This window comes from Hoplias malabaricus, chromosome 14 (genome assembly GCF_029633855.1).
Source record: "Hoplias malabaricus isolate fHopMal1 chromosome 14, fHopMal1.hap1, whole genome shotgun sequence".
NCBI lineage: Eukaryota > Metazoa > Chordata > Actinopteri > Characiformes > Erythrinidae > Hoplias > Hoplias malabaricus.
In genome coordinates this window covers 14,271,406-14,293,518 of record NC_089813.1, presented here as the reverse complement: position 1 = coordinate 14,293,518, position 22,113 = coordinate 14,271,406, and the positions used below count along the sequence as shown (strand labels likewise).

Below are 22,113 nucleotides of genomic sequence, written 5' to 3'. Positions count from 1 at the left end.
TATCTCTTAGAACAGAAATAATGTAACAATGGAGTCACACTCACCTGATACAGTCAGTGTTAAAGGGGCGCTGGTGTGTGTGTATATTCGGTCTGAAGATCCTTTTCCTTTACAGGTATAAACACATTCATTAGACTGAGCAACAGAACTGATGACATATTCCTTCCTTTGAGAACTGGGGTGAGGACCATTACTCTGATACCACTCATAATTCTGGTAATCTTCACTTTGTGTGTCACATGTCAGAGTGACTCTCTCTCCGATGAACACACTCTGAGCTGGTTGGACCTTCACTGTAGGCCTTGGTCTCTCTGTTCAAAGATCACAAATACTTCTGAAATGTTTATCAGAACAGAACAAAACATTTGATCTCCATTTCTTTATTTACTATTATTTTTAAATGAATCTGGAGATATCAGTATCCTGATTGCTTTCTTTACAGAATACACACACACAGTGTTAAAACCCGTCCCATCTAAAAGCTGTGTAAAAGTTAAGATGTTTGATGAAACATTTCTGATCCCGAAATCTATGCCAAACTGCCACAGCCTACACTTTAAAAATAAATGTAGCTATAGCCCAAATATCTTAAAAAATATGTTCATATTTATTTTGTAGATAACAGTCAAATCAGTAAAAACACAGGGTGTGTGCATTTCCCCACCTTCACAAAGCTGAAGATGTCTCAGAGCCCTCAGATGTCACAAACTCAAAATTAACGTAATAATAATTGCTGGCTTTAATTATATTTTTGGTGATATTTCTGGCAGTTTTGCACTTCAGATATTTCATTATATTGTGGTTCAGACAGATCTGAACCAATTTCTCACATTATTTCTTGTAAAGAATGTCTTAATATGATTTGTTTCCAGAGAAAACATCATCAGCCTGGGCCATGACTAAATACATTTTTTATGTGTGGCATTAGAACTGTATTTAGGATGAGAATTGCGGTGTCCCAACCTGATAGTACCTTTAATACAGACCCTCCGTTTAATAATTAACATCTATTTAACATTCCTGCTATTTTCTGTTTTATTTTTACTGGTCAATTTAAAACAAATAAATAAAAATGTATCAATTTGAAATCTTTATATACCATACAGTATATTATTTTATAATGTATAAAAATTCTTTAAAGTATTTTAAACTTCAGAGACCTTTAGGATCAAGTAAACAACTAAACAGCGATTGAGTAAATGAAAGATGACTTGTTTTGTGTGTTGTGAGGGTAAACAGTTCGTTACTTTCTGTATTTAGTGCTATTCATTTGTCCATGAAGAGTTAAAAGAATGTGCGCAGCATTATGTGCACATCGAACAGTCCCTTTCGTTCACCGCAGCTCACTGAATCTGGATCTGCGAATAAGGAGCTAACTTCAGCGTCGAGATGCTCTGCCTCAGCCGGAAGGAGGGGCAGATACCCACGGCTCCTAAAGAGAAAATACGCTTCTCATTGGTCATCGCTTTTGTTTAGCCAATCCGCAGCCAGAGTTAGCTGTCCATCATATACTGCGGCAGGTAATGGAGTCCCAGTCCCGCCTACAGAGGGTTGTTTTACTGCGGCCCTGAGAGTAACAGGTCAGTCCTGAAACACTGGGGGAAACAACCCTCAACTTGTTCGTGAAATGCAAAAGGAATGTCTCAAATCCAAAAACCCACGAGAGGAAATGAACAAATACGTCACGAAAAACACGTGAGTGACTCGATCCACAAATGATTCAACAATTTATAAATACATTTTCAATTCGAGATTTCGAATTTGTGCTTTATTTGTGGATTAATATTTACTCATTTGTAAAATATTTTTAGACTATAGGTATGGGTCAGGGGGGGCGTGGAATTATTAAATATCAGAAAGCGTTCGTGACTAACGTAGTACATCAACTCGTTCGTAAATGTAAGTAGTCTGACCCACTCGTAACTCACTAAGTTCTTTTTAACATGATGTTCACGAGCAGTTGTCTTTAAAACGAATGAATCTGCTCGTTTTAAACACGCACTGACGCATTGTTTCTTGCACAGCAGCAGCACACACCTATGTATAAAAACATGAACTCATGAAGATTTAAATGTACATTTGAAAGCATTAATGCGTCACGTAAATTCCACCCAACAACAAAATTCAGATCCAACAGCTTGAATGTTGTAGTCAGTATATTTCTAGCATAAACAATTACCTGCTTGTCTCATGGTGTGGGGGAAGTATACCACCTACCACTATGAATGTTCTCAGTTCAATCCTGCACATATTATTTGTTTTTATTTCAGGGTTCAAAACTGTGTATTCATGTGAAACAAACAATTTAAATTACTCAAAGTACAATATATCATTTATTGATATACACATATTAATGACAAATTCAGTATTTTTTACAGTGCAACTGTTGTAGTAGTAAATAAATTCTTATATTATTTTCTAAGCAGTGGTTACAAATTGGCCTACTGAGCTTTTAACCCTTAACCCATCAAACTGACTGATTAATTATGGACATATATAAGTAACCAAGAGGAAGGCTGACAATGGTGTGTATGTAATGAACATGGCAGCAGTACAAAGAACATTGTTCCTAAATCAGAGATGCCATCTGAGGAGACGCTGTAATCCACAAGGACAGGCATTTCATCGTCTTGCACCGATAAATCTGGATCAATTTGATCACCATGATGATGTGCTGTGTGACAGATACCGGCTGATCATGGCTCTCCTTTGTCTAGTACGAGAGGAATTCACAAGAGGCACCAGGAGAAATGTTGCACTTAGTCCCACCATTCAGCTACTTACATATCTTCATTTTTATGCCACTGGTGGATTTCTGCAGACTCTTGGTGATGCCTATGGCCTAAACAATGTGGCTGTATGTAAATGTGTGCATGCTGTCACTAAAGCTCTTTTGCAGCATGCACCAACATACATAACATTTCCACACTCAAGGGATGCATTGCAAGAAACCAAAATAGGTTTTTTATGCACTTTGTAGCATTCCTAGAGTTGTTGGTGTGGTGGATGGTACATCTATCTCCATACACACTCCCAGCCTCTTGAGGTCCCTAACTACACCTGTTGTGTTCAAGCACTGAATGTTCAAGTCATAAGCAACCATCAAGGCCTATTTATGGACACTGGCCAAATGGCCTGGATGTACTCATGATTCCTTCATTTTGGCCAATTCTGGAGTGTGTCAGATGGCAAGGGAGGGAGCGTTTGCTGGTGTTAAGATATCCCTGACACGTCCATGACACCACACTTCATCTGAATGTCTTTCATGGCTCGGATACATCTGAGAAGTCTTGCAGTTTTTGTTGTTTAGTCTTATAATGCCTTTAGTTTCTCATTGTGTGCAGTGCTTTTTATTTATTTGCTTATATTTTGGTGCAAAGACAGTGGATATTTATCCGTCTAAAGTTCTGAATTGCCTTTGTCAAAAAAGAGCATAAGAAGTGTACACAGAGAGTGGTAATACCTCCTTACTCACCTTCACTCCAAGTCTGCTGTAATAAGGTTATAACAGTATTTTGACATGTTTAACTTCACACTCATCTTCAGGAGGGCTCTCATCACATCAGCCCCAGTCACAGACACTACTTCATCACCTGGAGAGGTGTGAGCCCACTGCCTCTGTGACAGGTGTCTTCTAACGAGAATAGAAGTTGATTAAAGCATTTGGAATGATTGCATATGAGATTATATGTCCGCTTGTATTCTGTGACAGTTTTAATCCTCTGCATTATTCTCAAGGTTCAGTCTTTATGAATTTGTCTTGTATTTTTAATGCCTAGACAGCCTTAATTTGTCATTTCAACAGTGAGTTTGTACTTTGTTGCAGAGTCCCACTTTCTCACCAGATCTAAAAGAGGCATCATGGGCTTTGAGCAAGAGAAATATTTTAGAACTCAGCCAGCGCCTGTGACTGTGTGGTAAATTTCAGTGGCTACTACATCATCTACACACTTGTTGATTAATGACAGATAACGCACATTTCTCTAAGTGTGTGTAATACTCACATACAGCAGCACCTTAAATATGTTCCTGCCAGTGCAGCTAAAACTAACATGAAGTGCTGAAACTGCTCTTTCTGGCCACAGTTTGATGGTTATTGTGGCTGTTTGTTCATTAGCTACTCTCTTCAGCCGTGGTTGGCATGTGAAGAACGGCTCTGCAGGATGTGATCTGAGAGTTCAAGGTGAGGCCTGTCGGAGTTGTTCTGTATGTGGGCTTTGTATTGTAATGTGGGCTTTATGCCCTTAAACTGCAGCTAATGTTTACAACTTTGGCCAAAATAGTCTAAATAGATATATATGTCATTTCTTAATTTTAAACAACATTCACAAGTCTGATGCACAAATCAGAATTAGAATTTCCATTTAAACAAATAACTGATTTCCTGATTGATGTATGACATTCATTCATTGATTCATTATCTGTAACCGCTTATCCAGTTCAGGGTCGCGATGGGTCCGGAGCCTACCCGGAATCACTGGGCGCAAGGCGGGTGCACACTCTGGGGGGGGCGCAAGCCCTTCGCATGGTGATACACACTCATACATTCACTCACACCTATGGACACTTGAGTAGCCAGTCCAGCTACCAATGTGTGTTTATTTATTTGGACTGTGGAAGGAAACCAGAGCCCCCCGACGAAACCCACATGGACACAGGGAGAACAAACTCCTCACAGACAGTCACCTGGAGCAGGACCTGAACACACAAGCTCCATATCCCTGGAGCTGTGTGACTGCGACACTACCTGCTGCGCCACCGTGCCGCCCTGGTGTATATCAGCCACTGATAATATACAGCAATCAGCAAAACATTAAAATTACCTAACTGTTTCTACACTATTATCCATTTTTAACAGCTCCATTAATATAGGTGTTCGTTGTAGTAGTACATTTACAGTACATTTATAGACCACTTGTTGCTCTGCATACTTTGTTAGCTTTCTTTCACCCTTCACCAGTGACCTCTCATGAAACACAAACTGTGCAGCAACATACAGTACCAGTCAAATGTTTTGTTTACAAAGAATATGTTTTTTTTTTCTTGTGACTCGATCCAACAGAAAAATATTGACCAGTACCAGTATGTGACAGTTATTTGGGCTCCAGGAGCTTCAGCTCCTTAGTGAAGGTCTGAAATGTTCTGTGCACCATTTGATTTTCTAAAATGTTATATAGCCTACTCAGTGTCACAGAACTGTACTTAATCTGCGCAGTTCTTGCACCAAATTAATCGACAAAGGGTTCTTTGTTATACAAAGTGACAAGTTTTGTTATCTGTCATACAGTTTTCCTACAGCATTCGTTCAAATAGGACATGGTCTTCTCATAGGAAATGTATGGCGTAACTTTCTCGAACACTGACATTTAACTGCCACTCTCACACAGACACTCATACGCAATACACACAGACTCATAAATAGAGCCTAATGCATACGAATAACAGGTGGGGCACTGACTTGAGGAAGCCCTGGGAAAATGTGGCTGATTTTTTAAGGTGGAACATGAAATTCCAGCAGCAGTTTATTGAACATGAATATAATGGGAGACTTTTTAAAATGGCAGGGTTCGATAAGGTGTCAATTCATTTATTTAAGGTGGAAGTCTAAATAAAATGGCTGATTTTTAATGTGGATTTTTTAAAAGGTGGCCTGCAAAATATAATGGGAAAATTTTTTATGTGCTCGTTACTATGAAGTGGTCGTTTACTTAAGGTAGAAGTCTATATAAAATGGCTGAGTTTGTTAATGTGGCATTCAGTATATCTTGGCAGTCCTTTTAAAGTTTTAATTGTTATTTGAAGTGGTCATTAATTTAAGGTGGAGATATAATTTAAATGGCCATTTTTTCAGGTAGATTTTTTTTTAATGTGGAAGCCAAAATATATTGCTCATGTTTAAGGTTTGTTTGAAGTGGTCATTTATTTAATGACGAAGTTTCTTAACGTGAAATTTTTTTTAATGTTGTGTTCAAATGATCTTGCCAGGTTTTTTTTATGTTTTAAGTGTTATTTATCATAAATATTGGTTGTCATAAATGTCATAAACATTTGGTTGTGTGTTTTAAATGGATAAGTTGGGGAAAAAAGAAGTGTTTCAAAATGAGTTGTTTGTAAACCTAGCGCTAGCTTTAGCTTCGCAGAGCTGTTTAAGTTGGAAATGAGTATTCAGTGACTAGCTGGAGACTGAAACAGACCCATTTATGGTGAAACTAAATGCTTGAATATGAAAATTGTGAATAGGAAGCAAGGATCTGCCTTCTATCATGGCATATATGGTTGAAGGGAAAATAACACCAGCCTTGTCTAGTCTAAATTTTAATGTGGTTTAGACAATCCTTTTTTTTTAAATGCAGGGAAAACCACAGTGGCTCTTTATATTTTGCCCTCCACGTAATTACGTAAATGTTTAGTGACATCACATACAATAGGTTTGTGTGTTAGAAACGGATAAAGTGGAATAACAGTTGCTTCAAAAAGCTTCAAAAACTATAGCACTAGCTTTGACTCTTAAGGTGGAACAGATCATTAAAAAACCTGGTGTATAACTCCATTAGGACTCACAGACCGAAACATTTAAGGTGAAATGGAATGTTTGACTACAAAAATTGTGAATAAGAAGATCTGCCTCCTTAATAACATTTATAGTGGAAAGGAAAATTGATTGATAAAATTGATAAGTAAAACCAGCCATGTCTAGTTGAAATATTTCAGATGGATTTGGACAGTAAAGGCTTGTAAATGCAGGGAAATGCGGCCACGTTCACTTTTTTGCCTAGGTACATGTTTTAGTGAAATAATGTACACTTTTCTGTGTAAATATGTTGATTATGGCACATTCTTCTTAGCTATTAAGGCCCAAGTTCTTAAACTCGTCTCTTGCTCGTTCATTAAGTTTTCCTCAAACTGGCAACCTGTTCGAGCTTCATTTCTGGGGCGGAGACGGAGGAGGGGGAGGAGGAGGAGGAGGCAGACAGCTGTCTCCACTGTGTTGAAACTGTTATGGTTCAGAATTTAAATGCTTGGTGTCAGTATTACATATTTCTCCTTTAAACTAGCCAAATAAAATGCACCATGCATACTTAGATGCAGCATTGGGTTCTGCCAGGCACTAAATACACAATTCAGTACCTGAAAGCCCACAAATGATCAAATCAGGGACCTTGTTGTGAAAAATAATTTTATTACTTTGTATTAGTGGACAAATATCCTTAAATGATTAGTTAAAATTAGAAAGTATAATTACATATTCATTGTATGAAACCTTGTATTCATATGAATGATTAACCAGTATTTTAACCATGCATTTAAACAGTTTAGAATCTGCACACTAACTGACATGCTGACTCAGTGTTTACACCTTTCTAATTTCTTAGATCTTTCACAGATCTGCACTTAGGCTTGTAGTATAAATTCCAAGTGTTAGTTAGGACAGTTGAACTTTAGGGCATCTCAGTGACCTTAAGTCTATCAGTGACCTTAAGTCCATTAGTGAACCCTCTGAATCTTGGTGACAGAAAAGGAATGTGGGTAATAAAACCTACAGAGTCAGAAGGGCATGATGAGTGTTTTGGGGTCATAGGTGCATGTGAAACATGCACACAGAAACCTGAGTACTAACATGTCTAATTATGCATATTAATATATGTTAATCAGCCAGAAACGCCTTGCCAGCAGGGTATACGTCATTTGGGGGTATAAAACTGTGGAGTCAGATAGGAAGGTCAGAACTTTGCGTGGAAGGGCACTAGGTTGCGTTTCTTATGTATTAGTTCTCCTGGTTCCAGTATTAAAATAAATACTTTGGTTTGCTTTGAACTTCACTCGACTGGTCTTTGTGAAACTTCCGGAACGAGCACGCCTCCCTCAGGAGAGAGGGTGTATTTTGGATCTTTTGGAGATCTTCTAAATTTTAATTACTTTGGGAACGGTCCAAAAAGACCAGAAATTCTTCAACCTCAAGGACCCTCCCTAACTATCAAATACATCCTGGTATAGAAGAAAACAGGCATTTCAAAAACAGGAAAAGCCCAAAATACATACCCTTGTCATGGGAAGGTCTGAAGAATCTTTGGTGCTTCATATCAATGTCTTTGATTACATGCGGTTTTTATTATGTGATTGTGTTGTAGAGAAGATATGGAGGGAAGGACTAATTAATGCAGAAATGAAAAAAAACTGGGGGACTGAATACTGGCTGAAAACAGCGATACAGTCACTAAGTTGGCAGCACTGTGCAGGTTTGACACAGAATCCTAAATTGGGTTTAATACTCAGAAGACAGCGACCTCTGTTAGTTTGTAGGGGAAACATCTTGGGTGTATTTGACAGTTGATATATAACATTCATTTTTAATTAATCCTAGGTCATTTCTGTTGTGTTCTTAAGTGTGAAACTAATTAATCACATTCTATTAAAAGACCGGGGAAACGAGTGACACTAGAGTGTTTTCACCTACAATGTGTTGATTAATCATGAGTCTTGTTACTAAAATGATAATGGGACATTAAAGCAATAATAAATCATGGTACATTTACTTTCGATACTTAAATACATCTGAAGATACATACTTTTGCACTTTTACTCAGATGGAGATCTAAATCAGGGACTTTTACTGGAGTAATATGTTACATTGAGTAACTGTACTTTAACTCAAGTTTGTGTACTTTGTCCAGCTGGAAGGGACTTGCAATAATTTTGTAATCCCCGCGATTTCTGAATAAAATCCTGCTTCTGAGTTTATTTTAGACTCAAAACTACAAAATGAAAGTAAAGAAAAACGTGCAAATGAAATAAATACATTAAAGGATCATCACCAAAACAATTGAAATTAGGGAAGGCTGTGAAATGAAAATAAAATAAAATATCCTTTTTATTCTCCTCCATTACACTTGGTCAGACTCAAATGAAGAGAATATGAATTCTAGTCAACACACTGAACTACTGAACCATTTCTTAACTTTTTTTTTTGCAGTGGGGCATTGTATTGGTCTGTGACAGTGCTTAGGTAACGGACCCAAAGTTGCTGAGCTGAACATCACCCAAAGGCTTCCATTGGCTTGTCGTCTTCCTGTATTGTATCCAGGTAAGCAAAGCACAAGCACAATGGCGTCTATATTTTTTTTGCTCCATCGTCCAGTTTGATGCCCAAGTACCCAGCGTAGGTGTCATTGGAGGTGTGGGGTGTACTGCAGCACTGTAACTTTTGTAACCTCTGTCCCATTTTGTAAAATTGCTGTTGAATGATGTTTAACATAAACACAACCCTTATAAATTGTAACTAATCTGACCAATCTCAATTACATAAATGTCAGGAATTGATTGTCCACTGCCTTTTTTACACAGGACCCACTCAGTTTACCTCCTGTACACTGTACATTTATATGAAACATGCATTCATTTTTTGCAGGTGTTTTCATAATGTGACAAATACAGAAGAGCCAGCAGTTCAGGAGCCAATTATTTTCAACGTGGGCGGAGTTTGGATTCCAGCAGTGAGTGCACAGCCCCCTCTACTGGCCGAAGCTTAAACAGATTTACAGTGGGAGGAATGAGGTGTAAATATTCTACCTTTACTTCGAGAGTAGAACGATGGGATTGTTTACTTTGAAATATATTATTGTTAGAAAATAATGAGTTGAATTACTTCAGTATATGAGATGTTTCTACTGTATAAAGGTAAGAAGTGTGATTTGTATTTGTAGGAGTTTCTGTATAGAACATATTATTATTATTAACAGATAATGTGTGCACATTTTAAGATAAATACATCTACTTTAGTACAATTACTTCTGTGGGCATTTATTAATATTCATTTAATAATTTTACTTTTATTGCTAAAATATATTATAAATATAACAGATTTTTAATGGTTGTTAAAATAAATAACACTCTTAAATTTGAAGATATTAGTTAGAAACATATACAACAAATATTATTTTGCCTTAATTTAACTAATGGATTTGAATGTATGGAACTTTAATGAATGTGTTTCTCTGTGAAGGCAGAAAGTCAGTCCTCTCAGCTCCACAGAAGCACATGGTGCTGAAATACTCCTACAGGTTCTGAACAGTCATGGCAAGAATCAAGATCTAAATCACATTATGTAGCACAGCTTTGTCATTCAGAATAAACACAACCCACACCATTTATTATTAAAGCAATTATTTGATCTTTATTTCAACACTATCATAAAACCACATTTAAAAACACAATCACACAAAGTGTATTTATCCTATTTCTGAATAAAATATAATAATCACAGGTAATATATCATTAAATATGACAAAATATACATTTGTTAAAAAAGGACTCAAACAAATTAATGATGTCTGCTCATTCCTTACATTGCCATTTTATTCATTTCTATTCAAATTTGTGAAGACATTTTTGTTATGGTGTAATATTTGTTAAAATACAAAAATATTAAGCTAATATAAAAAAAAAACATAAAAAATAATAAAGTACTGACAGTGTTTTCTGAGGTTAAGATGCACTAAGAATACAATAATCAATTTATCATAAAAAGCCCTGGTGAAGATTGAAGTTTCAATAAACTTTCATATTTACCACCAAAAAAATAACATTTATGAAAATTATTTTATTTTCCTACAATGTGAAAGTCACAGGGGACTTCAAAGTACCTGAGTGAATGGTTCACAGAGTGCATCTTCCATCTGAGGGCAGCCATGTTTAATTCATGTTTAGAACGAAACCTCTGACACATCCAGGCCACTAGGTGTCAGTCTAATGGCTGCTTTATAAACGGAAGAAAAGTTATTAGAGGTAATGACTGATGGCTGGATATAAATTTCAGTGAGGAGCTGTTGTATTTCTACAACTGCATTCACTGACAGAACAGAAATGAAGCTGCTGAACACTGAACTGCTATTTAAAGCCCCTTTTTCTGACCTTTCTGTTTGAGTGTCTCTAAATAAGGCATTAAAGACACATTATTATAACTATTAAACACTCAGTCAGATGCTCCAGCTTCTATCACTGTGTGTGGTCTGTTCTCATCAGGTTTAACTGTGAAATACACAATACACACATCACATTACTCTTGGGTCAGATGTTCTGATTCAGTTAAAGGTTGATAAAAGTCTGATTCACAGAAACTGAGAGATAACTGAAAGACTGAGTTCTTACCTCGAGCTCTGTAGCATTTCACCCCCAGCACAATGGAGGTTATCAAATAAGGAGTCACTGCCATGAGACTACTGAGCACTCTGAGAACTGAGGATGGAGATTCTGAAACAGAAAAACAGGACACGCACACACACAATCAAATCACTGTAAAATAGGACAGAGAATATTGCTGAATGAAAATATAAATAAAGCAGCAGACCTCTGACTGAGATCCAGCTCCGTGGAGACCCTCCTTTCTCTGGGTGTTTACAGTGGTAGAGACCTTCCTCAGACTTTGAGACTTTATGGATGGTCAACTCTCCTCTCGTCTGCTTCTGGAGAAGTACTCCATCTTTATAGAAATCAGCTGGGAGGAGTGAGGAGTTTGTGGAGCGATTTAAACAGCGGAGACTCAGAGAATATCCCTCAGACACAGAGTGGACAGGACTCTTCAGAATCACAGCACCATCTGCAGGACAACAGTAAAAACACTAGAGAACAGAGTAATGGTCTAAACAAGGACTAGCCCTGCATCTTAAATATGAAATGTGTTTTCCAGATGGTTAATTGCTTGCAAAGTTTAATATAATTATACAGACTGAGTTCACGTTTTCCACAGAATACACTGCCTTTCTCAGAAAAGCTGAAAATGTGATGTGTGTGGTGCTTGTGTAGAATGTTGTTGTAGAGTAGATTTGTACGCCGCTAATGAGCTTGAACTTATCACAGTCCATTATTCTAATATCTGCTAATAGATTAGGAACATTTGAACGGATTAAACTGTGCTAACTTGGTTTACATTCATAATTACTATCTTATTTTACTATATTGGCTGTAAAGTTTATTAGAAATTATGCTTTACAAATTACAGAAACAAAAACACACCACAAGCTACAGGCTCCGTAGCTCCATTTAAAATTCATTCATTAATGTTCCTACAAATCTTACAGTCTTTAATGTAATTTTAAATTGTGTTTGCTACATTTATCATAAAATTTGAACACATCTTCAAAGTAGGTCATTTCAAACAACTTTGTTTTATTTAAAATATTTTATTCTGACATTACAAAGTTTTAACTATGACACAACACCAAAAACAAACAATCAAACAAATAAATAGAAGTCAATGCTGGGGTTAGATTTTCTCCTCTGATTACAACTGCAATAGCTTCTGAATTCATTAAGATATTTACCTTTCAGTTCTTTACTGTCTGTTATTATTGATGAGAACAGTGGAGACTCACTGTGCACTGTGATGTTGACAGGATCACTGCTCTCTCCAGATTCAGACTGACACCAGTAAACTCCAGTGTCTGATGTGGAGAGGGAGCTGATGTTGCAGGTAAACCCTGGAACTGAAGAAGTGTTGGACACCTTCTCACTGTGTGTGTATCGTCTCACTCTCCATCCAGCAGAGTCTCTGTGTCCCTCACAGCTCAGTGAGAGAGATTCAGTGCTGAAGTTTTGAGTTCTGCTGGGACTGATGATCAGAGACACTGGAGGAGAGTTACCTGAAAATACACAGAAGAGAAACATGTAGCATGTTGTTAAATACCAACATAATGCCACACAGACACACACATTGTTCACTGAAAGAATTAGTTTAAAACGTAAAACACACTGAAGAGAAAGAAACACTTCCACTGCATACGTCCACTTCAAATTCAACTTCAAATTAGACGTTGTACTAATCACAGAAACGTATAGATTCACAGGGATGTCCCAAATGAGCTCCAAGGCTCGGAACCCCCACCTCTGTCTCTCTGTCTTTCTAATCTAAACAATTAATTCTATGTTCTTGTTAATTATAGTTCAAAATATATAGTTTATAATTATAGTTCAAAATATACATATTTTGAGGACTGAACATGTAATGTAATATATCAATATATACAGTACACTGGATGTAAATTAAATAATCTAAGTGAAATAAACACACTTCCTCTACAGAGAACACACATACACACATTTTAATGCACAGTTAATTATTAATTCTATATTTGCAGAAATTTACAATATAAACTGTGTCCTGGGCAATGTGTTTAGACTCAGTGTCGTATTAAAGTCTGTTTCCTGTAGAAGACATTAAGAACCCTATGTATATATCTATTAAAGATCAACATACACAATGAGGAATTATTTAAGCTTTTTAGTTTATATTTGTTGATCTACTGCATTATTATTTGATGTGAAACCTACAAAAACATTGAAAAACTATAAATCAAAAGTAGGAATATGTTTTTGCTGATGACTCATATTTTTCCGCCCAGAGACAGCGTGAGATGACGTCATGTGAGTCAAAACGAAACTGAAAGTAAACACCGTCTTGTTCCTTTGCAGCGTCTTCTTTTCTGATTATAGTGAATATGATTAGAATATTTCACGAACATGACACACAAATTTTGAAGGAGCACCTTGATTTTTAGGTGGTATTTCACACTGGATTACTCCCAGAGGCTTCACAGCGATAAGAGCGCTATTTTTAGAAACGGTAGGATCTGCGCTTTCTAACGGTATACAGAGCTCACAGACGCATTCAGACATTCAAGACTTACAAAGCTGATTATATAAGTTGTGTTTCTACCCCGCAGAATGCGGGGTTAGGGCTGATGTGGTTAACTCATTTTCACTGTAAAAATCAACAGAAGTGTAGTGAGACTGTTCTGACTGTATATTCTTCACTGGCTCTAGTTCCTCACCAGTGATCCATAGCGGCTGTGGACTGCTGTACTGTGTGTGAAAGGCTGGTTCTCCTCTCTCTGCTCCACACACATAAACTCCTGTGTGATACGGAGCAGCAGGACTGAGAGTGTAGGAGCCTCCAGCTCCTCTTCTGCTGTCTGACAGGAGCTCTACAGAATACACCACTTTACCATGAACATCTGTAATCTGGGTTAAACCTTGTCTGTAGGGAACAGCTCTGTACCAGCTGAACGTCCAGCCTTTAGAGGAGATATCAACCTCACAGCTTAGAGTCACTGAGTCTCCTTCAGTCAGCCAGCTCTGTGGAGACACACTCAATATTGCCTGGGCTTCACCTGACACAGACGACATGGAGAATAGAACAGACGCAAACACGTTTATACAGAGGGAGAAGATTATTACATACAGTATAATTAACACACCTCAAACCCACAGACTCACCAGACACAGTCAGTGTAACAGCAGCACTGATCTCTGACTTCTGAGAGTCACTTTTCCTCTCCCCTCTGCAGGTGTATTTACCGCTGTTAGACTCTGTAACAGAGCGGACTGTAATCTCCTGTGATCTACTGAACTGCTTTAGTTCATTATTATCTTTAAACCAGATGTAATTCCACTCAGTGTCTCCTCCTGCCTCTATGTCACACCTCAGAGTGATATTCTCTCCTTTAAACACATGTACATCAGGCTTTATACTGGACACCACAGCTGTAGGATTATCTGAAAAAATACAAATTATTAAATAACAGTTCACGAGACTCTTATTGAATGAGAGTTTGTGGTGAGATTATATTAAGAATTTAACTTATTATAATTATTCTTTCATTGTCTGTAACTGCTTATCCAGTTCAGGGTCAAAGTGGGTCCAGAGCCTACCCAGAACCACTGGGGACAAAGTGGCAGCACACCCTGGAGGGAGCACCAGTCCATCACAGGGCGACACACACACACACTTTTACCTTTGAAAACCTTTGAGCAGCCAATTCACCTAGCAACCTGTGTTTTTGAACTGTGGGAGGAAACCCAAGCGGACACAGGGAGAACACACCAAACTCCTCACAGACAATCACCCAGAGCAGTTAATATATATATTATTTAATCAGAATGGAAATGTTAATTAGTGAAGTTAAGAGTTAACATTAACAAAGTTATATAATATCAGTTTAAAGATCATTCGTTATAATTTTGCCTCAAAGTGTCTAGGCTTGAATGAACAATTTTAGAAAATAACCTTTAACTGATATGTTAACTTTAATCTGAATGTCCTTTAAACGAAAAACAATGAGCAGTTCAGCGGTGTCCAAACTCTTTTCAAAGGCGGTCGAACAGGATCATATAAAAAGTCTTAAGGGCCAGTCTCTCTTTCCAAATTTATTATTCATAAGTAATTTATAACAGTGTGTTTATGAAAAACACAAATTTACAAAACAGTTTGTATTTATTAACTACTGAATTTTATTTTAGAGCATTAACTGCTGCAGGAGATCAAAAGAGTGTAATAGCCAACGTTTTACTGCAGATTCAAGTTCAAGAGTTCAAGTTCAAGAAGTTTATTGTCATTTCAGCAGTATACAGTGTTTACAGTACACAGTGAAACGAAATAGCGTTCCTCCAGGACCAAGGTGCTACATAAGACAATACACAACATTAAAGTGCAACTAGTGCAAAGCTAGTGTAAACATAAAACAGTGCATACACATTAAAGTGCAGAAGATATGGCTAAGAAAATACAAAACCATGTCCATACAGCACAATGCAATACAAGACAATGCAAAACCATAAGTATGGAGGGGGTGAGGGAGAGAGACACTGCAATTTAAAGTGTATTTGTGCTGTAAACGGTAACTGGATGTAACCATGATGTAAACAGGATATGTGTAAACAGTATGTAACTCTTGTCTAACCTGGTAATCTGTGTACTATACAGCAACAATTAAGCTCAGTAATCAAGTAATAAAAAAAAATAATAAAATAAAAAAAAATTGTTAAACCATTAGGTGCAATGAGGAAAGAAAAATAAATGTGTCTCAGTCTCTCAATTGTAGCCCTACCACGTAACCAGGTAGTTCAGCACAACACAAGAGTGGTCAGATCTGTCAGTTCTTTTGGGTGGCTCGCCATCAATTTCACAGAAGGGTTCCAAGATGAAAGGGGAAATCCACTCTCCAGGACTTCCAATGCCCTCTAAAAACCTGACCTGCTTAAGCAAAACAGGTACAGTAAACTTATCTAAATCACACTGACCTTCACTCTTAGTTATATTCAATCTCTTGTGATTACATCACGTAATAATAACATTACAATACACAAAGTTTCTTACTAACTAAAACAACTTTTCTATTACAGGTCTTCAGAACCATAACATACAAGGTAAGTATTTCACATTTTCCATGTACTTTCCCCAAACAATAAAGTTAACATATTTTCTCTTTTCTTTGCAGATATAAAACCCAAAAAGATACTTCATTCACAACATATATTACATTCAATAAAATTTTCTATTTCCAACCAATACAGTGATTTCTCTTTAATTATGCACAAACCCAATTTAAGATTTAAATGGAATATACCTCTGGGATGAATGTACAGCTGTTAGTCAGCTTTCCTCAAAAGCTCTAGAACCAGCAACTGCTATGAGTAGAAAACATTGATTTATTTGACATTAATTAATTTAATTTTGCTTTAAACTGAGTTAAAACCAACAGTTTTACTATATTTTATCTTTATTTAAACTTATATCCAGTTTTTATTAAGTAATCTTGTCCATGTATATTACTGAACTGAGTATTATATTAGACCATGCGGTCTTGTAGCATAGCTAGCGAGAACGCCGTTAAACTCACCAAAAACTGGGTTTATAAGTCAAGTCATAAACCACAGAGAGTCTTCTTGACACTGTTTCAACTATTGGTAGCTGTATCTTCAACCAGGTACTTTTTTAACAACAAGGAACTGTGATTTTAATTGTTATTTAGGCTAACTGGGAGCTACAGCTCCTTCCTCCAGGGCATGAAGAGAGAAAAGAACAAAAAAAAAAAAAGAAAAAAAAAAAAACGCTATTTGCTGGATTAGCTATCACCAATGAGCAGCAGCTGAGGCGGGACAAACTAAATTGTCCAATATGATTGGCCACATCTTAGTGCATCACTCAGCTCAACCAAATTAACCCCTAAACTGCTGAGGAGCTTTAACTGTGAGTTATCTGTATCTCACATGAAATGGGGGTTACACTCTCCCCGACTAAATATATGCACGTCCCGTTGCATATGTCATGGGCTGAGATGTTACTGGTACTTCTAACTGCATTACCATCCTTGGGTCAAAGTCATTAGCCTCAAAGCCATTTAAAGATCTTGTAATAGCAGTATTTAACCCCTGAAACAATGAGGTTACTACTGAAACTAGGGGGTTCCCTAACTCTGGATAATGAAATTTTCTAGCCGGTACTCTGTCTCTATTTGATCTCCTAACATGGTCTTCTGTTTCCGCTTGGGACTCAGTATTGTCAGTATTACCCTGTTCAGGGTTCTTCTGTTCAACGGATGAACTTCTTTCCCCTGCAGATGAAGCGTAAGTAATTTCTGGTCTCTCACTACTCTGTATTACATCTGCATTATCACATTCAGGTTCTACTGTGTTACAGACCATGGACATTTCTTCTTCGCTGATGCAAGAATTCTTCATTGGACATTCAAAAACAGGTGAGTGCTCTATATCTTCTGGTCCAGGTAAGTTCTCAGGTAAATGTGTGACTCTTTCTTTCACATGATCTCCCTCAGGTAAGTCTGCGACTCTTCTTTCTTCACCAGGGGTCTCCACAGGTAAGTATTGTGACGTTGGGACATTCTGCAACTTTGGTGAGCTGCTTATCCCTTGTTTATCTCCAGTGCAAGGAGCATCATACTCATATATAATCCTCATAGTTTCCGAAGGCTGAAAATGGCTAAAGTGGTAAGTTGGCATCTGGTCATCCGTCTCATCCTCCAGATCACTCATGTCATCGTTGGTGTTGTCACACGGGTTTTGTCGTGTTCTTGGTTTCTTGGGTTTTACCGATGAGTTAGGAGGGTCCACCTCTGTAGCTGGAAGAAATCCACAGGGAAGCAGCAAATCTCTGTGTAGAGTGCGAAGAGGTCCTTCGTCATTCTCAGGCTTCACGGTATAAACTGGGAGTTCACCAGCTCGTCTAACAACAACATACACAGTAGGTTCCCACTTGTCAGAGAGTTTGTGCTTTCCTCTGATTCGAACATTCCTCACCAGGACCCTATCACCTACATCAAGTGTAGATTCTGTAACCAGTTTGTCAAACCTCACTTTGTTCTTTTGAGCAGTTTTCATGGTTGCTTGGGAGGCTAATTTATAGCTTTCTTCTAGGTGGGCTTTTAAAGTGGTCATGTACTGTGAATGGGATTGGTTCCAATTGTTCTTCACAGGTAGTCCAAAAGCAAGGTCAATTGGTAATCGAGGCTGTCTTCCAAACATTAGCTCATAGGGGGTGAAACCCGTGACTTCATTCCTAGTACAGTTATATGCATGAACTAAAGATTTCACATAGTCACTCCAGTGGGATTTTTCTTTGTCTTTTAATGTACCAAGCATGTTCAATAAAGTACGATTAAACCGCTCGACAGGATTGCCTCTTGGATGGTATGGACTTGTCCTGCATTTCTGAATTCCCACTAAGTTGCAAAGCTCTTTGATGAGGATGGACTCAAAATCAGTGCCTTGGTTGCTGTGCAGGCGTTCAGGTAGACCATAATGGACTATAAAAGTATCCAACAGACATTTCGCTACTGTGCGGGCCTTTTGATTTGGTGTCGGCACGGCCACAGCATATTTTGTGAAATGGTCTGTGATAACAAGGACATCCTTTGTGTTCTTACTGTCAGGCTCGATGGAAAGGAAATCCATACAAACCAATTCAAGTGGTCTTGTGGTCAGAATGTTTACAAGGGGGGCCGCTTTATCAGGAAAAACCTTCCGACGGACACACCTGCCACATGTTCGTATCTTCTTCTCGACATCAGTGGCCATTCTAGGCCAATAGAACCTGGATCTAACAAGGTCTAAAGTGCGTTCTACACCCATGTGTCCCATTTCATCGTGTAAGCTCTGTAGAACTATAGGCCTTAATTCTGAAGGCAGCACCAATTGATAGTGGGTCTGGGTCTCTTCCCGTCTACTTCTATACAGAACACCATCTCTCAGCTCTAACTTGTTCCACTCCCTTAACAGTAAAGAGATATCTGGCAGCTCTTGGCGTAATGTAGGGGGTGGTCTCTCTCCCGTCTCTAACTGACAGATTACTGGTGCAAGTGTTTGATCAGCTCTTTGTTTTTCAGCTAACTCTGCGTTGGAGAACTTGGGAAAAATATTGTATCCTGGAAGGACTGGTTCCTCTACTAAATCCTTAGGAATGGCATGTGCACCTAGTGCAAGTGACTCCACTAAAGCGATGCCATTCTGTCTTGTGGCCAGATGCTTCTCACAAATAGCTTTTACTACCTCAAGGTCAGACTTCTGATTAAGTAGCTCTTTTTGGTGGTACTGAGTGAATTGTCTAATACGCTCATACTCTTTCTGAGAAGCAGGATCATCAATGAGCTCCCCATGAGGTCTTCTTGACAAGCCATCAGCATCTAGGTTTTGCTTGCCTCTCCGGTACTGCAAGTCAAATGAGAATGTTGAGAGTGCCGAAAGCCATCTGTAGCTAGTAGCATCTAGCTTTGCTGAGGTCAGAATATAGGTCAGTGGATTACTGTCGGTAACCACAGTGAAGGTGTTTCCATACAGGTAATCACTGAATTTATCCACCACTGCCCATTTTAATGCAAGAAACTTATGAGCAGGATATCTGGCTTCACTGTGAGTAAGGCCCCTGCTTGCAAAAGCAATAACTCTCTTTTGACCACCTTGATCTTGATACAAGGCTGCACCTAGCCCAGTTGTACTTGCATCTGTGTGGAGGATGTATGGTAGCTTAGGGTCTGCAAAGCCAAGTACTGGTGCTGTGGTGAGTTTCTCAATAATGGATTCAAAGGCTTGCTGACATACCTCTGTCCATCTACCCTGAAAAGGTTCTTTGGGGTTCCGATAGTTCTTGTATGTGTCTGGTTTCTTGGCTCCTTTTCTTTTTGGAGGGTACCCAGATGTCAGGTCATTTAGAGGCTTTACTATCTTGGAATAATCTTTAACAAATCTCCTATAGTATCCTGAAAATCCTAAAAATGATCTGAGCTCTTTGAGATTTTTAGGGTTTGGCCAGGTTTTCAGAGCAGCTATTTTATCAGGATCCGTCTTGACACCATTCTCAGAAACTATATGACCTAGGTAGCGAACAGAGGTCTGGAAGAATTTGCATTTTTCAGGTGACAGCTTTAGTCCATATTCCTTTAGACGATTTAAGACCTTGAGTAGTCTTTCCTCATGTTCTTCTAGAGACTTGGAAAAAATAATAAGATCATCCAGGAATACTAATACTTCTTTCAAGTTCATCTCCCCCACACATCGCTCCATCAGGCGCTGGAAGGTTCTGGGAGCATTTGTGATTCCCTGTGGCATACGATTGAACTCCCAGAAACCTAGGGGGCAGACAAATGCAGTCTTAGCCTTATCATCCTCTTCCATTTCAACTTGATAGTAGCCTGATTTTAAGTCAAGTACAGAAAACCATTTTGATCCAGTGAGGTTGGCAAAGGTTTCCTCTAAATTAGGGAGTGCATATGCGTCTTTGATCGTCTGGAGATTAAGATTTCTATAATCAATACACAATCTTACATCTCCATTCTTTTTGCGTACCACTACAATGGGTGATGAGAAGGGGGATTCTGACTCTCGAATGACACCACCATCTGCCAATTCTCTAAGATGTTTGCGAACTGCTTCAAGATCTTGTGGATGGATGGGTCTAGCACGGTGCTTAAAGGGAGTTTCATCATGAAGTTTAATGTAGTGTTTCACAGCTGTTGTATGACCAAAATCCAGGTCATGCAAAGCAAACACTTCAGGCATGCTGTTCAATTTCTTCGAGATTCTTTCACACCATTCCTCAGGTAAGGAATCTCCAAATTTAAAAGAGAAATCAGTACTTTTACTTTTCTCCTCCCTAGCACTGGCATCTTTTGGCAATGTAGGTTCAGAAATAATGCTTGTAATGGAATGTAGCTCAGCTATTATACTGTTATTTGGTATTGTGATGTCATGACTAGTTTCGTTCTTCAGTATTACCGGTAACTTATAAGAAGCACGTGAAGGACTGGTCAACACACAACTGGACACAAGAATGCCTCCAGGTAAAGAAGAAGTTGGGGGTGCTTCGATTATTGCCCACTGTTCGGCATTGACTCTGCTACGAACAACTCCTTTAAGGCAGATGCTTTGATGGGCAGGTATGACTTGTGTTTTTTTACTCTTCCACATAACTAACCCGATTCGACCACTTGCAGCTTGCTTCTCACGAAGGGAAAGTGCCTTTAACACAGTCTTATATCCATAAAGGCTAGGACAGTGATGGGGGTTCCTTAGCTGATAGTACTGACTGTACAAAACATCAAGGGTGTTTGTTCCTATGAGCACCTGAGAATGCTCATTAAAGCGGAAATCTGGGACTATAAGTGCTAAGGTTGGAACTTCAATTTCTCTTCCAGAAAGCTCTCTAGGGAATGTGATGTTGACTTCAATAAAGCCTTCATATGGGACAGGCTGTCCATTGGCTCCTTCAACCTCAAGCAGGTTAGTCAGTGGTTGAATAGGCTGTTCTGACAGATGAGCTTCATAAAAAGAATGTGGTATCGTGGTGACTTGCGAACCTGTGTCTAAAAGACAATTACAACTTCTCCCAGCTATGAGGAGTTTGGCTGTGCACTTTGTTCCTACAAGTCTATTTGGTAAAATGACCTTTTCATTCTTCCTTTGTGTCTTTCTATTCAGATTGGGACATTTGTTATTCTTAGTCCCTGTCAGTCCCGCGACAAGGACTGCCTTAAGTTTAACGGATGCATGCTCTGTTCCTCCCACTGCTGCTGCTTTTCCTTGAGTTCTTTTCTTTTTGCATTGACTAAAGATGGATTGGGCGCATTCATGCAAGACCTAGCAACATGCCCATCTTCTCCACAGGAAAAACAATACCATGGCTTTGGCTTGGCAGCAGGGTTCGTGCTACTTACAGATGTTAAAGTTGCTTGGGGTTGGTTTGTGTTAGAACTGGAAGACTCATTATATTTAGGTGGAACATTTTTAACTTTGTGGGATTTGGATGGAGTCAACTTGGCTAACTGAGCTTTG

General features: G+C 38.4%; 1 protein-coding gene and 1 long non-coding RNA gene across 2 annotated transcripts in view; one reads left to right on the top strand and one right to left on the bottom strand.

Moving 5' to 3' along the window:
• Positions 1-1,422: 1,422 nt before the first annotated feature.
• On the top strand, positions 1,423-9,683 carry LOC136665752 (uncharacterized). Its single transcript, XR_010795309.1, has 3 exons — positions 1,423-1,695; positions 8,972-9,082; positions 9,407-9,683. It is a non-coding gene; the product is annotated as an uncharacterized lncRNA (long non-coding RNA).
• A 1,286-nt stretch (positions 9,684-10,969) lies between these two features.
• Positions 10,970-22,113, bottom strand: part of LOC136666297 (carcinoembryonic antigen-related cell adhesion molecule 5-like) — a 30,033-nt gene continuing 18,889 nt past the window's right edge. The window contains exons 6-11 of the mRNA XM_066644394.1: positions 14,269-14,547; positions 13,824-14,162; positions 12,369-12,635; positions 11,345-11,593; positions 11,146-11,247; positions 10,970-11,025 (exon numbers count right to left, since the gene is read on the bottom strand). Of these exons, the coding sequence (XP_066500491.1) occupies positions 10,970-11,025; positions 11,146-11,247; positions 11,345-11,593; positions 12,369-12,635; positions 13,824-14,162; positions 14,269-14,547 (1,292 nt within the window). The remainder of the gene's footprint in view (positions 11,026-11,145; positions 11,248-11,344; positions 11,594-12,368; positions 12,636-13,823; positions 14,163-14,268; positions 14,548-22,113) is intronic.